Below are 15,668 nucleotides of genomic sequence, written 5' to 3'. Positions count from 1 at the left end.
GCTCACAGATTACTGCACCTGTACATAGCCCATCTATAATTTAGCCCAAACGACTACCTCTTTCCCTACTGTATTTATTTTATTTATTTAGCTCCTTTGCACCCCATTATTTTTATTTCTACTTTACACATTCTTCCACTGTAAATCTTCTTTACTTTGCCACCATGGCCTTTTTTTTTGCCTTTACTTCCCTTATCTCACCTCATTTGCTCACATCGTATATAGACTTGTTTCTACTGTATTATTGACTGTATGTTTGTTTTACTCCATGTGTAACTCTGTGTCGTTGTATGTGTCGAACTGCTTTGCTTTATCTTGGCCAGGTCGCAATTGTAAATGAGAACTTGTTCTCAACTTGCCTACCTGGTTAAATAATGGTGAAATAAAAAAGAAACACTTCAAGAAACCTGAACTAACGTTAGATATCTAGCTAAACTACCAGCATTCTGCAAGGCAAGGAATTAGAGTAGATGTGAGATCGCAAATTAAACATTTTTTTGAGAATGACAACTGTGCGGCCGATGTGAAATGGCTAGCTAGTTAGCGGTGGTGCGCGCTAATAGTGTTTCAGTCGGTGACGTCACTCGCTCAGAGACCTAGAAGTAGTTGCTCTGCAAGGGCCACGGCTTTTGTGGCACGATGGGTAAGATGCTTCGTGAGTGACTGTGGTTGATGTGTGCAGAGGGTTGGGGCGATGAGTGTTGTTGGAAAACTCTTCTAGTGGTCAAAACAGAAACAGGTGTTGTAGCTAACTAAACACTGCACAGTGTTACACTGAATCAGCACTTTGACCGTCAGAGAAGTAAGATAACGTCAGAGAAGTAAGATAACTTGACCTGAAGTGACATTAACTAAGCTAATGAGATCAGGATGAACACATGCTTTTTTCCTAGCAGAGACCTGACATGTAAACTCAGTCATGTTAGTATGTTAAATCCATGCTTAGACTCTGGACCCCAGTCACAATAGGAACCGTGACTATCAACTGGGAGGGATTTCCAAAATGTAAACTGCTCAGAATAGCTCTGAGCAAATTCCCAGAATCCGCTTTAATCCACTGCACTCTGACTATCTCCTGCAGATAATGTGTCACCATGTCTTCTAATCGTGTAGCTAACTGAGTTACTGCCTTGCACACACACATAGAGGGCCCCGGGGTGACTTTTCACTAAGTACAGTTCTTGGATCAGCTTCCCCTTCCCAATACTAACCTTAATCATTAGTGGGGGAAATGAGAAACTGATCCAAGATCAGTATCTAGGGGCAATTTCACCCTACTCTCACTCACAAACCCATCTCAATTGAAGAATCACATCCAAGACGACAGACCCTTGATTTCTACTGTTTAATGATGGTAAAGACACTTGTCATTTGCAGGACATTATTGATTAACCCAATACAACCACACTGGCTGTTATTGCTACATTTTCATTACATTGGTAGTCAATTACTGTATCTTGAAGATAAGTAACATACCGCTATAACCACACCGGTGATAAGGATTAGTAACATTTTATTAGAGGGGTTAAAAGTGACAACTAAGAACAAATTCAAGAGAGAAAAGCCATCATTCATAATTATGTATCTAACATCTTAGCAGAAAACTATGAATTTGCAGCTAGCTACCTAGCTAGCATGCACATGAGCTGGCATTACTCAAACCAAAAGATTTATGCATTAGGAACTAGTTGGAATTATAAGAAAGGTGGGGGGGGAAGGGAAAGACTCAACTAGTAACGGGTTACGATCTAGGCCTAGTAGTACAAGTAACTATTCCACAGCTGAAATTCAAAATAAAACATGATGGGATGGATATAGGACAAAACCCACTGGACTCAAACTGATTGATACAACATTGTTTCTATGCCATTTCAATAAAAACATTCAAATGTGATGACGTTGAATCACCGTGGAAAACTGATTGGATTTGCAAAATGTTATCAAACGTGAAGGAATTTCAGGAATTGTATAATTTCATGTTAGTCGACGACACAATAAAATGTAAATCATAACTAGATGTTGAACTCACATTTGTGCCCAGTGGGAAGTAATACTTCATTGTTTTAAAAATATGTACTAAGTGGGTTGTAACCAATACCATCAATGGAAGTTTCAGACCTGGTTTGAGTTACTGTGGGGGACTTTGTGATGGTTTGCATTTGTTTTCAATGATTTGGGTGAAAGGGTGATTCTGAAATAAATCCTATACATAAAAGCACATTGTGTTTCAAACAAATATAGTTCCGCACAACTGTAAACATATTCCTGCTTAAGTGCATGTTGCAATAACCTTTTAGTACATCAAATACCTATTAAAAAAAATGGTATTTACATATACCAAATGAAATAAATAAGATGCAGTCAAAAGTAAGTCCAAGGGATCTATGGAAGAAGTAAAAATACAATTTTTTTCCAATTACTTTGTAGATATCCTTGTATGTTATTCTTATCGTGAATCTTGGTCAATTACTAAATTACAAACTAGTACAAAACTCAACAAAATTCAATATTTGAGATATGCATTACCTACACAGACAATGTTACTATAACAACTAAAGCTATTGGCAAATGGAATGGTATTTAAAACAATTGTTCACCATTTTCCATTCCATAGTTTTGGCTGCTTTTTGCGATCTCCTAAGTAACGACCCTGGTTACGGTAAGGTCTAGTTAGGACAAGGCAGGATAATAACTGAACAATACAAATATTATAAAGGAAACCAAAACAGTTCATTTCAAAATGAGCCATGAATGACTCAATCAGCATTCTAGTAATACTGTCAAAACCACAGTAGTGTCTTAAGGAATGCAGAAGCTTTACACACTACCTAAAGAAACAATGGCAAACAAGTAACAAGACCAGTCACAACATCTTGAACTATGATATTGCTATACATAAATTCAGCAACAGTATCATCTGTGATGTTTTGATATTGCCTTTAAGGTGGTCCATACTTGTATTAGAACTAGAGTCCAGATAAAACATTGAAAGAAACATGTCAATAATATTATGAAAAGTGCCCTAACTTCTCAGGATATCTAGTGAACACACAATAGCCTATTTCACTAACGCTGTTGAATTTTAGATTTCAACAAACTTTACTGACTTAAAATAATGTGTTTGGTTACAATAGGCTGCCTGAGAATTCTGCTTTTATGTTTCCCCAAACCTATAGCTTGCTGTTCCCCCCATTATCTAACAGGTTGCAAGAGCTTTTAAGGCTCACACACATTGCAACACATGTGCATCTAGCGTTAGTCTGCAGATCATTCACATTTTTCAAGCAATTCTACATGTAAAATGAGTGTGCACTTGGTTTGCAAATTATGTTCAGAGGTGCTAACTACTCCCGACCAGCAAACCCTATTGGTGTGTCTGAGCCCTTAAGCATTGAAATGGTAGCCTGGTAGTAGCAGATCAGTTTGTGCTTTAGTCAACTCCTCTGTCAAGTTTGTCGTCATGCCATAATCAGACTGTATACCATAACAACAGAAGAGGAATTGACTAACTCCTCTGTCGAGTTTGTCGTCATGCCATAAACAGAATGTATACCATAACAACAGAAGAGGCACTGACTAAAGCACATACATATCTGTAACCAGATTATTGATCTTGTGGCAAAAGTTGTGGGACAATAAAAAATAAAAAAACTTATCCCTTTTCAAATGAAGAGAGAAAATTGATGAAAGTATGAGTCCCAAATGGCACCCTATTCCCTATGTAGTGCACCACTTTTGATCAGAGCCTTATGTGCCCTGGTCAAAAGTAGTGGATTACATGAGGAATAGGTTGTCAATTTAGACACAAGCCTTACTTTAATCCCTTTTTAACAGGCTGACATGGGACAGAATATGAGGAGTCACATCTCTGTCTGTACCCGGTCACACCATGGCACCAATAGGATCCCACAAGCCATCTCAGTTAGCAATCTCTTGTAGATATTGGAATATAAAGTTGATATCACATAACCACAGTTAGCAACTTCTTTCAGAGGGCAGTAGCAAAAATAGCACAACAGGGCTCAAAGTCACCAGTAGTGTCTATTAGATGAGATCAATGTCCTTCTGGCTGCGTCGCAGACGGGTGTCCTCTACCACCTAGTACCCAATCATCCTCCTGATCATGGCGGGTTTAGAGAAGGGCCAGCCGTACTCGTTGGGCACAGGGCCGTTGACGTTGCATTCGAAGAAGGAGAACATGGGGAACCAGATGCGGGCCCTGCGACTCTGCTGGTAGGCCCTGGTGTTAGCCAGCGTGTGGTAGTACAGGAAAAGCCTGGTTGTGATGTAGAAAGCTATGAAGACGTCGATGGAGTAGTGTTCATGGGCCGCCAGGATAAAGAAGATCCCAAACAAGTTTAGGACCCACGATAAGGTGTGGATGAAGTTCCAACCCCTTGGTGTGTCTGTTGATGTACACATACAAACAGCAACTTGATTAGTTAGAAAGTTGAATTTCAGTCATGTTAAAACTCAGGTTGTGCCCCAAATGACACCCTATTCCCTTACATAGTGCACTACTTTGGACCAGATTCCTATTGCCTCAAGAGTGCATTGAATGACATCTTTATTGATTCTGGTCTCAGTGTAGACCCATTATCTGTATGCGATTTTCAAATCAGTCAAACTTAATTTATATCAAATCAAATTTATTTATATAGCCCTTCATACATCAGCTGATATCTCAAAGTGCTGTACAGAAACCCAACCTAAAACCCCAAACAGCAAGCAATGCAGGTGTTGAAGCACCTATAGAGAACATTTCTCACAGAGGATGCATTTCAAAGTGCTTAACAAATAAAACAAAAAAAGGTGAGAACATTAAAAACCTAATACATTTTCTAAAATGAGAAATTCAAAAGAATAGTAAAACAATAATAAATTAACAGTGGACATGAGACGAACGAATTAAAATAAATTGAAATAAATAAGATGTATAGAATGTGATCAAATAGTATGGCTAAAAGCACACAAAGTAAAAGCACGGCTAAAAATATTATAAAGTAAAAAAGTTACAGTTTCTGAGGCCCCTCCCCTCCGGTAGGCTGTTCTAAAGGCCAGGACCATAATGGCTAATGGCAGCCTGAACTTTGGAACAACTAAAAGGCCAGACCGACTGGACACATATCTTAAAAGGATATCATACACGTATTTCGGGTGCAAGGCCAAGTAATGCTTTGAAAATGTTTTAAAACATTTTAAAATTAACTCTAAAACTAGCAGGCAACCAATTCAGGGACTTTAAAATAGGTGGTATGTGTGCTCTCCTTCTGGTCTTCGTTAGTACACATGCTGCTATAAAACAGTTTAAAATCTGTCAGTGGCTCAGTTGGTAGAGCATGGTGCTTGCAACGACAGGATCGTGGATCTGATTCCCACTGGGGTCACCCATACGGAAAATGTATGCATGCATGACTAAGTCGCTTTGGACAAAAGCATCAGGTAAATTGGCATATATTACTATATAAATGGTCTGGTCTTGATGCCCTTCATGCAGTTACAGCTAATGGACACATGATGGCAGCAAAGGGACAACACATGATGTACATAAGTTCTTCCCACTTACAGTCAATTACAATTATTGTCTGCAACAGGTGACAGTGAAAGTAACAGTAAAATGATATGGAACACTTACATTCTGTCACAAAGAAGTTGAGCATGGTGATGACCACTGTGTGACCGCTGAACATGTAGTCACCACATGTGTGGACACCTGTGAGAGACATTCCAAATCCACTCCAGATGGCCAGAGCTCGATGCAGTTTTGCCCACATGTCACCATAAATCTCGGGGAAAGAGAAGTTAAGTGTCACTATTGAGATTTTACCCTCTCGTGAGAAGAAAGAAAATTGCTACCCATAGTGTTTGTACAGTGTGGCCAGATTGTATCTATAAAAAGCTACACGTGTGTCTGTTATGATGAGATCATCCTCAACCTGGAGGAAATGCTGAGGTGTGTGTGTTATGAGATCATCCTCAACCTGGAGGAAATGCTGATGTCTGTGTGTGCGCGCATGTGCATGGAGCTGTAGTACCTTTCCTGAGCACTGCAGGTGCTGTCCTGGCACTGACAGAGAGGTGACGAACATGGTGATGCAACGCAGCATGAACACTGTGCCCATGAGGCTGCACAGGCGCCGCAGCAGAACTGACCTTCAGCAGAGCAGACGTTACACATGAACTAGACCAGTGGTTTTCAAACCTCTCCTCTGGGACCCCCGCAAGTTTCACAACTTTGTTGTAACCCTGAACTAACTCACTGATTCAAGTAGTCAAAAGGCATAATAATTAGTTGATCATTTTAATGTGGTGTGCTAGCTCTGGAATAGTTCAAATAAATGGAACAGGTGGGTGTCCCTAAGGAGAAGTAAAAACTTATTTTTTCTTAACCATGGACGAGTTAAACATTTTACAATTCTATTCATTTCATGGTGAAATTCGAGATACTAGTTTAAATAATGTCTAGGCTATAGGTGTGACGGACATATTTTCCTATGGACCAGTCAGTAGCCAGTACTCTACCTGTGCTTGTGCAGCAGCAGAACTAGCAGCCAGATATTACACAGGATCACTCCACATGCCTCTGCCATGGCAAAGGCCCATGGTATTCTAGGTACACTGTTAAGAGAAAGAAATGTTTATTGGCTAATCTACTTAAATGCAAGCTGCCTGGCATTGAGCATTTTGATTATTTTCCCAGGATTGGCTAATGTTTATGAAGTATCACAACCATTAACAAATAATAGCCAATAATAATAATAATAATAATAAGATGAATAATATTATGCTATCAACATTCAATATGACTTCTTTGGATAAAACGAAACAGCCTAGTAGATGCAAACTGCAAGCCTAATCCAGTGTAACTGGAAAAACACACCTGACAAACCTGCATGAGGTTAAGGCAAACAGCAAGCCACCTCTCAATTGCATTAAGATAAGCCTCTATGTCAGGTATGACAACCTGCCAGTCAGATGATAAACGCAGGGAGCCTAGGGCTACATTTAGCCTAGTTGCTGCTTTCTCATTTAATTGTTTATTTTATGTAACCTTTATTAACTAGGCAAGCCAGTTAAGAATACATTCTTATTTACAATGACAGCCTACCCCGGCCAAACCCTAACCTGGACAACGCTGGGCCAATTGTGTGCCGCCCTATGGGACTCCCAATCACGGCCGGTTGTGATACAGCCTGGAATCAAACCAGGGTATGTGGTGATGCCTCTAGCACTGAGAATATTTTACATTTGGCTCAAAATTAAAAAAATAAATGATCTTAACAGAGAAAAATGTCCTCCTGTGTGCTACATATATTCCCAGCCCACTGACACTCCTATCAGATCACAGCAAAATCACAGTCTACTTGAACAGAGCAATACTCAATCATGAGGCATCAAAGCCAAAGGAACTGAATAATATTAAGAAATGCTATAGCTGGAAGGAATGTAGTGTGGAAACCTACCAAAAAACAAGCCCACTCATCTTGCCAACAATAATCTGAAACATTATCACACCATGAGCAAGTCCAACTACACTCTCAGTTAGAACAAGCTGGACATTCAAGTCCTGTGTGGCTCAGTTGGTTGAGCATGATGCTTGCAAAGCTAGGGTTGTGGGTTCGATTCCTACGAGGGACCAGTATGAAAATGTATGCACTCAGTACTATCGGTTGCTCTGGATAAGAGCGTCTGCTAAATTACTAAAATTGTCAAGAGCAATGAAAGTCATCATGAACAAAAGGTCAAGCAAGCAATCTACTCAAAGTAGGAGAAGTCAAGAAAACTGTTAATGGCAGGGCATGCTATTTAGTTTCAGAATAGGCTATGGTTGTGTCCCAAATGGCACCCTATGCCTGTATAAGTGAAACACTGGACACCGTTGCAAAAACAAGCAAGAGTTCAAATTCAAAAAATTCAAGTAGCGTAAGTTCAGTTTGGTTCCTAGTAAAATGTTATCACCACAGCATCAGTTATGTTGACATTCGAAACAGAGGTATTTGCTGAACAGTTACAAGCAGGTCTACATGTACATTACTTAGGATGTGGGGAACAGCAACCCACCTGTCTAAGAAAATGTCTGGCAAGGGTGGGTAGGTGCGCATGTCCGGCACCCTCTCGTGCACGATCACCATGACGAAGGAGGTAAATCCAAAAACGAACACAACATAGATGGCACTAAGCGCCGTCTTCCAGTACTCAGGGTCCAGCCTCCTGCTCCCTCCATGCTTGTACTTCCCATTTGTATACTGAAGATACTGCTCCCCAACCGGTGCAGTGTCTGTGTTAGAGTTATCACACTCTCTACTGGAGTCTCCATTGCAGTGCCAGTCCCCACCGCCACCCTGAGGGGAGTGTCCGTCGAACGGGACCCCCAGCTCCTCCAGGATGTCCAGGTTTTGTTTCTGCAGCTTGCGGAGGGACACCATCAGCCTCTTGATGTCCCCCAGCACCTTGAGCTCAAGCGGGGGAGAGCGTAGGTCGTACTCGCTGAGGGTGAGTAAGGACATGCCATCCAGACGGTGCTTGTTGCACAGCAGGTCCACATAGTGGCAGAAGCCCTCGTCCTTCAGCCACTTGGCTACATGCTTGGTGGTCCACTGTCGGATGTTCAACTGGGTGCTGCTAGACATCTCCAGTTCACTCTGAAAACTGTAAAAAACAAACAAAAGATTAACCTCGACTCCAAGAACCAAATCTTGCATGTGCCCTTATGTATTTATCCCATGACAGATTTAATATCACGTGAAAAGATGAGGAAGAAAAAAGGAAGTCCCCAAATCTATTGTAGCAGTCAGTACCCGGTACTTTTATGTAAGAGAAAACACTGCAACACTGTGTCATTATATAGAGAACTAGTCATCCACCATTTCCACTGAATCAGCATTTCAGAAATACTGTTGGTTCCCTATTAAGCCAAGCAAGACTTCAACATGAGTCAAATCAAATGTTGTCACATGCGGTGAATACAACAGGTGAAATGCTTACTTACAAGCCCTTAACCAACAATACAGTTTAAAAAATAATTAAGAAAATATTTACTAAATAAAAAGTTAAACGGACACAATAAAATAACAATAACGAGGCTATATACAGGGGGTACCGGTACCGAGTCAATGTGTGGGGGTACAGGTTAGTCGAGGTAATAAAGTGACTATCCCAAGATAAACAGTGAGTAGCAGCAATATCACTGACAAAAGAGGCACATACTATCCACTGCTTCAAGACAAACTTCACCTTCTCCTCCCATCTGGTTGTTAAATTGTGGTCACTAAAAACAGTTTTCCACTGAAACATATGTGCTCCTAAGAAAGGACTTGGCCTAGCCTACAGTACACATTGTCAGACTTCAACTTATGTACTTATCTACCTATATCCCTCAAGTACAGAAACTGTGTACCAAGCTGATATTGACGACAGACAAAGGAACAGAAACAGTTGCTTAATCTTGAGAGCCACACCCTCCATTATTCCATTGTGGAATTCGAGAGTAGTTACATATAGGGTAAAGAGCAACTTGAACTAGACTGCTTGCCTCTGTTTATAGAACAGAGCAACCATCCATTACATTCTTTCAGGTGGGGCTGTGTGTCACAAGGACACATTTTTAAAAACTTCATAAAAAGACAGCCCAACAATGCAGCAGCCCATCGATGCTGAACAAAAAAATCAAAGCAACATGCAACAATTTCAAAGATTTTGCTGAGTTACAGTTCATATAAGGAAATCAGTCAATTGAAATTAATTCATTTGGACCTAATCTATGGATTTCACATGACTGGGCAAAGGCTCAGCCATGGGTGGGCATAGGCCCACCCACTGGGGAGCCAGGCCCAGCCAATCAGAATGAGTTCTTCCCCTACAAAAGGCCTTGGCGCACTTACTACGTGTAAATGCTAAAAGACAGGAATGAGGTTGGTAGATAACTAAGTCCATCATTGTAGCAAAGTATTTATAAACAAAAAAACTTCTCTCTTAAATGTTTCGTTCATTTTTTGTTCTATTATCTATACAATACAGGCATAAATGATTTTGGCCCAATAGGCCTGGCATATTCCCATGTTCAATGAGCTTTCTGTTTTGATTGGGTTATTTTGCCTAAAAACCTTTAGGCCTACCTGTAGTTGTTGTTTTAGTACAGTTGTGAGCATTTAGAGGTTTTTAGCGGAGCAGTTGGTAAGAGACTGGAGCGCCTGAATGGGGCTCAATCAACACTCCATGAGCGGGATTTCCAACTGCTCAACTCCATAATAAATCATGGAGTTGAATTTAATCGGCTAACTTGGTAGAGGACAGTGTTCTAGTGACAGGAAGTACGATTATTTTTACTAACTCAGATTTTTTCGACTCCTTAATTTAAAATAACTAATCTTTCGACTCAGTTCGTTCATTTGGGTCAGAAGAACGGAAAAGTATAAATAGTGATGATTCTACAATTCTCTCGTTCACAATAAGGGGATTATTGGAGCTGTTATTTGTGACAGACTTGTAAAACCGTGTTTTAAACAATGTACCGGTACATTTGTTGATTGCTAGGCATAGAAATAAGATAATTTCTTGGAACATTTGAAACGAGTCTAGTTGTGCCCGCAACCGGACTAAATCGTGAACGATTTGACAGAACGCATGCAGCAGCAGCACCCCCAAACGATTCGAGTTCGTTGAACAGATGATGTGTATGTTTTAGTTCTACAAAGCTGTGTCCATCATAACAATCAATAATCAATTCATTGCATTAATTCTTGCACCATGTGATCAATGATCAGTTCTAAACATGTATTTTTATTCTCTGCCTGCACATCACTACTGTGTACAGTGTCCCTGGCAATACAAACTGTCCCCATGTGATGGTATTTCCACACTTAAGTATTGCACCCATTGAACGCAATACAGATCACTTGTGGGCTTTTAACTAATATCAAATACACAATACACAGAGAATGGTGGTGACATCTCTGGCAACAGCCTAGTCTTTAGCAGGCCAGGCAGGGATGACGGTGGCTACAGTAGTTAGCTGATACAGCTGAGGACTTTAGTTAACTGACATTAGCTAACTAGATAGTTAACTAACTACACGACTGACTGATATACCGCCAAGCCCAGTAAGCGTGCTGTGTAGCTTCCTAAAAATATGCAGAACACATTTAATTTCCATGCTCAGAATACATTAGCTAGCAACAAAGCGTACATTCAGGCATAGTGTACCAGTTGGCTAGCATGCTAACGTTAGGCTGATAGGTTAGCTAGTAATCTAGCAGTAAATACTCACCAGAATTCAGATTAAACTTTTAGCTGCCGCGGCGAGTAATATGACTAGCTATATGGCATCTCACTTGAATCTGACGAAGCTATAGTTACGTTTAGTGCAATAAGAGGATTGAGGCAAATCATTTCGCCCGGCTGCTGATTATAGTATCTGCCTTGCTGTTGACATTACCAAAAAGGAGCGACGACCGTAAATACTAGAAGAGCCGCGCACAGGCGGGCTAGTCAGTTTTCTTGTACTATGACCTCTACTGGTGAAATTACAGTATCGGTATGCAAAACACAGTAAGTAGTTCAATGCATTGTTCATGACCCATAAAATAACCTATAACATAATGTAGAATATATACAAATTTGGTGAGTCACTCACTGTAGCCGACCTTAGATCTATGTAAAGTTGCAAGACATATGTAAGATTTAAGACATAGGTCTAAGTTTAACTACACAAACAGACATAAATCAGGCCATTTTAATTTTAGACTGAGGGGAAGGAAGGACACCTGTTCCTGTCACTATAAACAGGCCTATCTAAAGCCCCAACTAGGCTAATTACCACCCTACAACATCAGAAAATGAAGAGGAAAGATAGCTAATATCTCATAGGAGCCCATTCTACAACAGTGTTGTAATTGTGTCTTTTAAAATATTTTCTATTGAATCTTATTTAAAGCTCTCACAATGTCTGAAAGGGGCATTTCATTGCACTGTTTACACTACACTGTGTCCTGTGCATATGACAAATAAACATTGATTTGCATGTTGATTGTGTGGTACCAGTATCGCACATTGACTCGGTACTGGTACCCCCGGTATATAGCCTCGTTATTGTTATTTTATTGTTGCTCTTTTATTTTTTACTTTAGTTTATTTAGTAAATACTTTTCTTAATTAAGGGCTTGACAGTAAGGTCTACAATACCTGTTGTATTCGGTGCATGTGACAAATACAATTTGATTGGAAGTAGTCCAATTGATGAGAAAATAAAAATGTCCCCATGTACACTAACATAATCTATCGGGCACACCTGCAGCTGGTCATTTACATCTGCAACATCACCCTGCAAGAACAGAGATCACAGAATGACAGCCAGATGATGGATGACTACGATCATTTTAGATAATGGCATTGGCAGGGACACACATTGCTGCCAACATCTTTGTGTGTTGTTTTCTCCACATTGTTTTATGTCAGGAGAAACAGTAATCAACATTTGTTTACTTATAAAATGCCATTACAAACTTCAGCCAACTTTAACTAAAACTCAACAGCAGTGATGGGGCAACAGTGCAATTAATAAAACAACATGGTCAAATCGTTTGATGTTACTTGAAGATGACTGGGCCCTATACACTTCCATTGGTTGTGAGCTAGCTGTGGCAAAAACTAGCTGTGGTGGATGTTAATTTTTTTAATAATCTTTTAAAAACCGAAAAATGGAATACAGGTTATCCTTGCATGTAAGCCACTTTCAGGCTGAGGAACCATCTAACATTAGGTTGTAAAATATTCACTGTTGTGAAGGGTCATGCAACTCCTACAGTCTTCTAATTGTCTCCAATTATCCTAGGCTACACCCCTTTCCTTAACACCTGTTTCCATTCCCAAATCACCTCTCCTCTGCCTTTTTCACCCCTTTCTGTTTCCTCTTTACACACTAGAATAGTTTGCATGGTGATGTCACAGGGTGGCCCCATCCGTCCTCCCATTGCGCATAATATGATTAAGTAAGTGCCTTATTATAGAAGAAATGTAAGTTAACCATGTATATTATGCTGCCTGAACTTTTGATGTATATTTTATATCCATGCTATACTAATGTCCCTTTAGGTTTAGTCCTGGCATTCTCCTTAGTTTGTAGTTACAGTATATGTTAAGCTGTAAGTCACATTTTTCCAAACTCTACCTTGGTTCCAAACCCTCCCCATGTGCCTCTGTTCTTTCCTGTGTTCATTCCTGTGTAATAAATACCCCTAAACCTGGATTCCTGCTCCATCTCTTGATTAACACTCTGGCCATGGTAGCAGAATCAGTCCTGAACCTAGCTTACACTCTATCCTAGTCCTTTTCTTCACTGACATTCCCCTATAACTATGACTCCCAGCCAACAATTACAACCCCAGCTTGATTGAAATGCTGTGTTCATAACCAAGTGGGAAGGTGATATTTACCATATATGACCGTGGGAAGATGTTTAGAGTAGGGGGTGCTGACTGCAGGGTTGGAAGAAAAAAATCACCTTTATAATAAAGCATTTTCAGGCTAACCAAATACAATTCCTAATGTGATGGGTAGCCTAAGCAAAGGTTAAAATTGGGTAACAGTCACTGCAGCTTAATTTAATTTAACTCCATGACTGTTTGCAAAACAAAATAGACTGTTGTGACACATTTCTTTGTAGGCCCACTGCAATTATGTGTGTGAGAGAAAGAACGCAGGGGTGTTGTAACTAAATTTAGTAAACACAAGATTGTGCCTATTAAAACTGATCACAAATGGACAGCTATGCGATCCATTGCGGCATGGGCAAATTTGGCATCTGGCAAGTGACAGAATTGCCAGACCATCTTTTATTGGGGTGGGCTGGTTGATATTGACTTTATATATATATATATATATATAGTGCTTTCAGAAATTATTCACACTCCTTGACTTATTCCACATTTTGTGTTACAGCCTGAATTTAAAATGGATTAAATTAATATTTTTTTTGTCACTGACTTCCACACAATACCCCACGCCAAAGTGGAATTATGATTTTTGAAATGTTTACAAATTCATTTAAAAAAAGCTGAAATGTCTTGAGTCAATAAGTATTCAACCCCTTTGTTATCCCAAGCCTAAATAAGTTCAAGAGTAAAATGTGCTTAAGTCACATACGTGTTCAACATGATTTTTGAATGACTTCCTCATCTCTGTACCCCACACATAGAATTATCTGTAAGGTCCCTCAGTCAAGTAGTGAATTTCAAACACTGATTCAACCACAAATACCAAGGAGGTTTTCCAATGCATCGCAAAGAAGGGCACCTATTGGTAGATGGGTGAAAAAGAAGGCATTGAATATCCCTTTGAGCATGGTGAAGATATTAATTACACTTTGGATGGTGTATCAATACATCCAGTCACTACAAATATACAGGCGTCCTTCCTAACTCAGTTGCCGGAGAGGAAGGAAACCGCTCAGGGATTTCACCATGAGGCCAATGGTGACTTTAAAACAGTTAGTTTAATGGCTGTGATAGAACTGAGGATGGATCAATATTCTAGTTACTCCACAATACTAACCTAACCAGCCCACCCCAATAAAAGACAGGGTGAAAAGAAGGAAGCCTGTACAGAATAAAACATATTCCAAAACATGCTTCCTGTTTGCAACAAGGCACTAAAGTAATACTGCAAAATGTTGGCAAAGCAATTCACTTTTTGTCCTGAATACAAAGTGTTACATTTGTGGCAAATCCATTACTGAGTACCAATCTCCATATTTTCAAGCGGTGGTGGCTGCATCATGTTATGGGTATCGTTGTGATCGTTTATGTCAGGGGAGTTTTTCAGGATAGAAAATAAACAGAAATGCTAGAGGAAAGCCTGCTTTCCACCAAACACAGCGACATTTTTTAACCTTTATTTAACTAGGCAAGTCAGTTAAGAACAAATTCTTATTTTCAATGATGGCCTAGGAGTTAACTGCCTGTTCAGGGGCAGAACGACAGATTTGTACCTTGGCAGGTCGGGGATTTAAACCTGCAACCTTCCGGTTACTAGTCCAATGCTCTAACCACTAGGCTACCCTGCCACCCCAATGAATTCATCTTTAGCAAGACAACCTAAAACCCAAGGCGAAATCTACATTGGAGTTGCTTACCAAGAAGACATTGAATGTTCCTGAGTGTCTGAGTTACAGTTTAGACTTAAAACTACTTGAAAATCTATGGCAAGTCCTAAAAATGGTTGCCTAGCAACGATCAACAAACAATTTGACAAAGCTTGAAGAATTTTGAAAATAATAAATGGGCAAATGTTGCACAGGTGTTCTTAGATTTACCCAGAAAGACTTACAGCCTGTAATCGTTGCCAAACGTCCTTCTACAAAGTATTGACTCAGGGGTGTGAATACTTAAGGAAATGAGCTAATTCCGTATTTAATGTTCAATAAATTTGCACATAAAAGTGAGATCCACTGACTCTCTGTCAGTCACTCAGTCAGAACAGAAACGGAAAGCTGGTGCCGAAAAAGTTATAGACCAAAAAAAGGTCTCTTGAGACCGTGGCTGCTAAATATCTGAAGTTAACCAACTTATTTGCTAAAAGTTCTGCTTGTCCAAGTGCTGTGTCTGTGAGAAATGACAGACCAGCTGTGGCTGCCGCTACAGCAGAGTGGTGCAGTCCAGATAGGAAGAAAACAG

General features: G+C 39.9%; 1 protein-coding gene across 1 annotated transcript; it reads right to left on the bottom strand.

Annotated features, from left to right (window-relative positions):
* Positions 1 to 1,331: 1,331 nt before the first annotated feature.
* Positions 1,332 to 11,457, bottom strand: LOC110502814 (sphingomyelin synthase-related protein 1). Its single transcript, XM_021581115.2, has 6 exons — positions 11,267 to 11,457; positions 8,062 to 8,649; positions 6,523 to 6,618; positions 6,036 to 6,153; positions 5,636 to 5,786; positions 1,332 to 4,406 (listed from the first exon to the last, which is right to left on the bottom strand). The coding sequence occupies exons 2-6, from the start codon at positions 8,628 to 8,630 to the stop codon at positions 4,099 to 4,101; spliced, it is 1,242 nt and encodes a 413-aa protein (XP_021436790.1). The 5' UTR covers positions 8,631 to 8,649; positions 11,267 to 11,457; the 3' UTR covers positions 1,332 to 4,098.
* Between the last annotated feature and the right edge of the window lie 4,211 nt (positions 11,458 to 15,668).

This window comes from Oncorhynchus mykiss, chromosome 23 (assembly GCF_013265735.2).
Source record: "Oncorhynchus mykiss isolate Arlee chromosome 23, USDA_OmykA_1.1, whole genome shotgun sequence".
NCBI classification, from domain to species: Eukaryota; Metazoa; Chordata; class Actinopteri; order Salmoniformes; family Salmonidae; genus Oncorhynchus; species Oncorhynchus mykiss.
The sequence above is the reverse complement of the archived record's forward strand: the minus strand, read 5'-3'. Positions and strand labels throughout refer to the sequence as shown.

Excerpts from the sequence above, each read along its gene's own strand:
- LOC110502814 (XM_021581115.2), bottom strand. The coding sequence starts at position 8,630 with ATGTCTAGCAGCACCCAGTTGAACATCCGACAGTGGACCACCAAGCAT. Across the intron at positions 6,154-6,522 it reads CTGCTGCTGCACAAGCACAG|GTCAGTTCTGCTGCGGCGCC; the intron begins GTAGAGTACTGG and ends GCTCTGCTGAAG. Across the intron at positions 5,787-6,035 it reads ACCTGCAGTGCTCAGGAAAG|ATTTATGGTGACATGTGGGC; the intron begins GTACTACAGCTC and ends TCTTTCCCCGAG.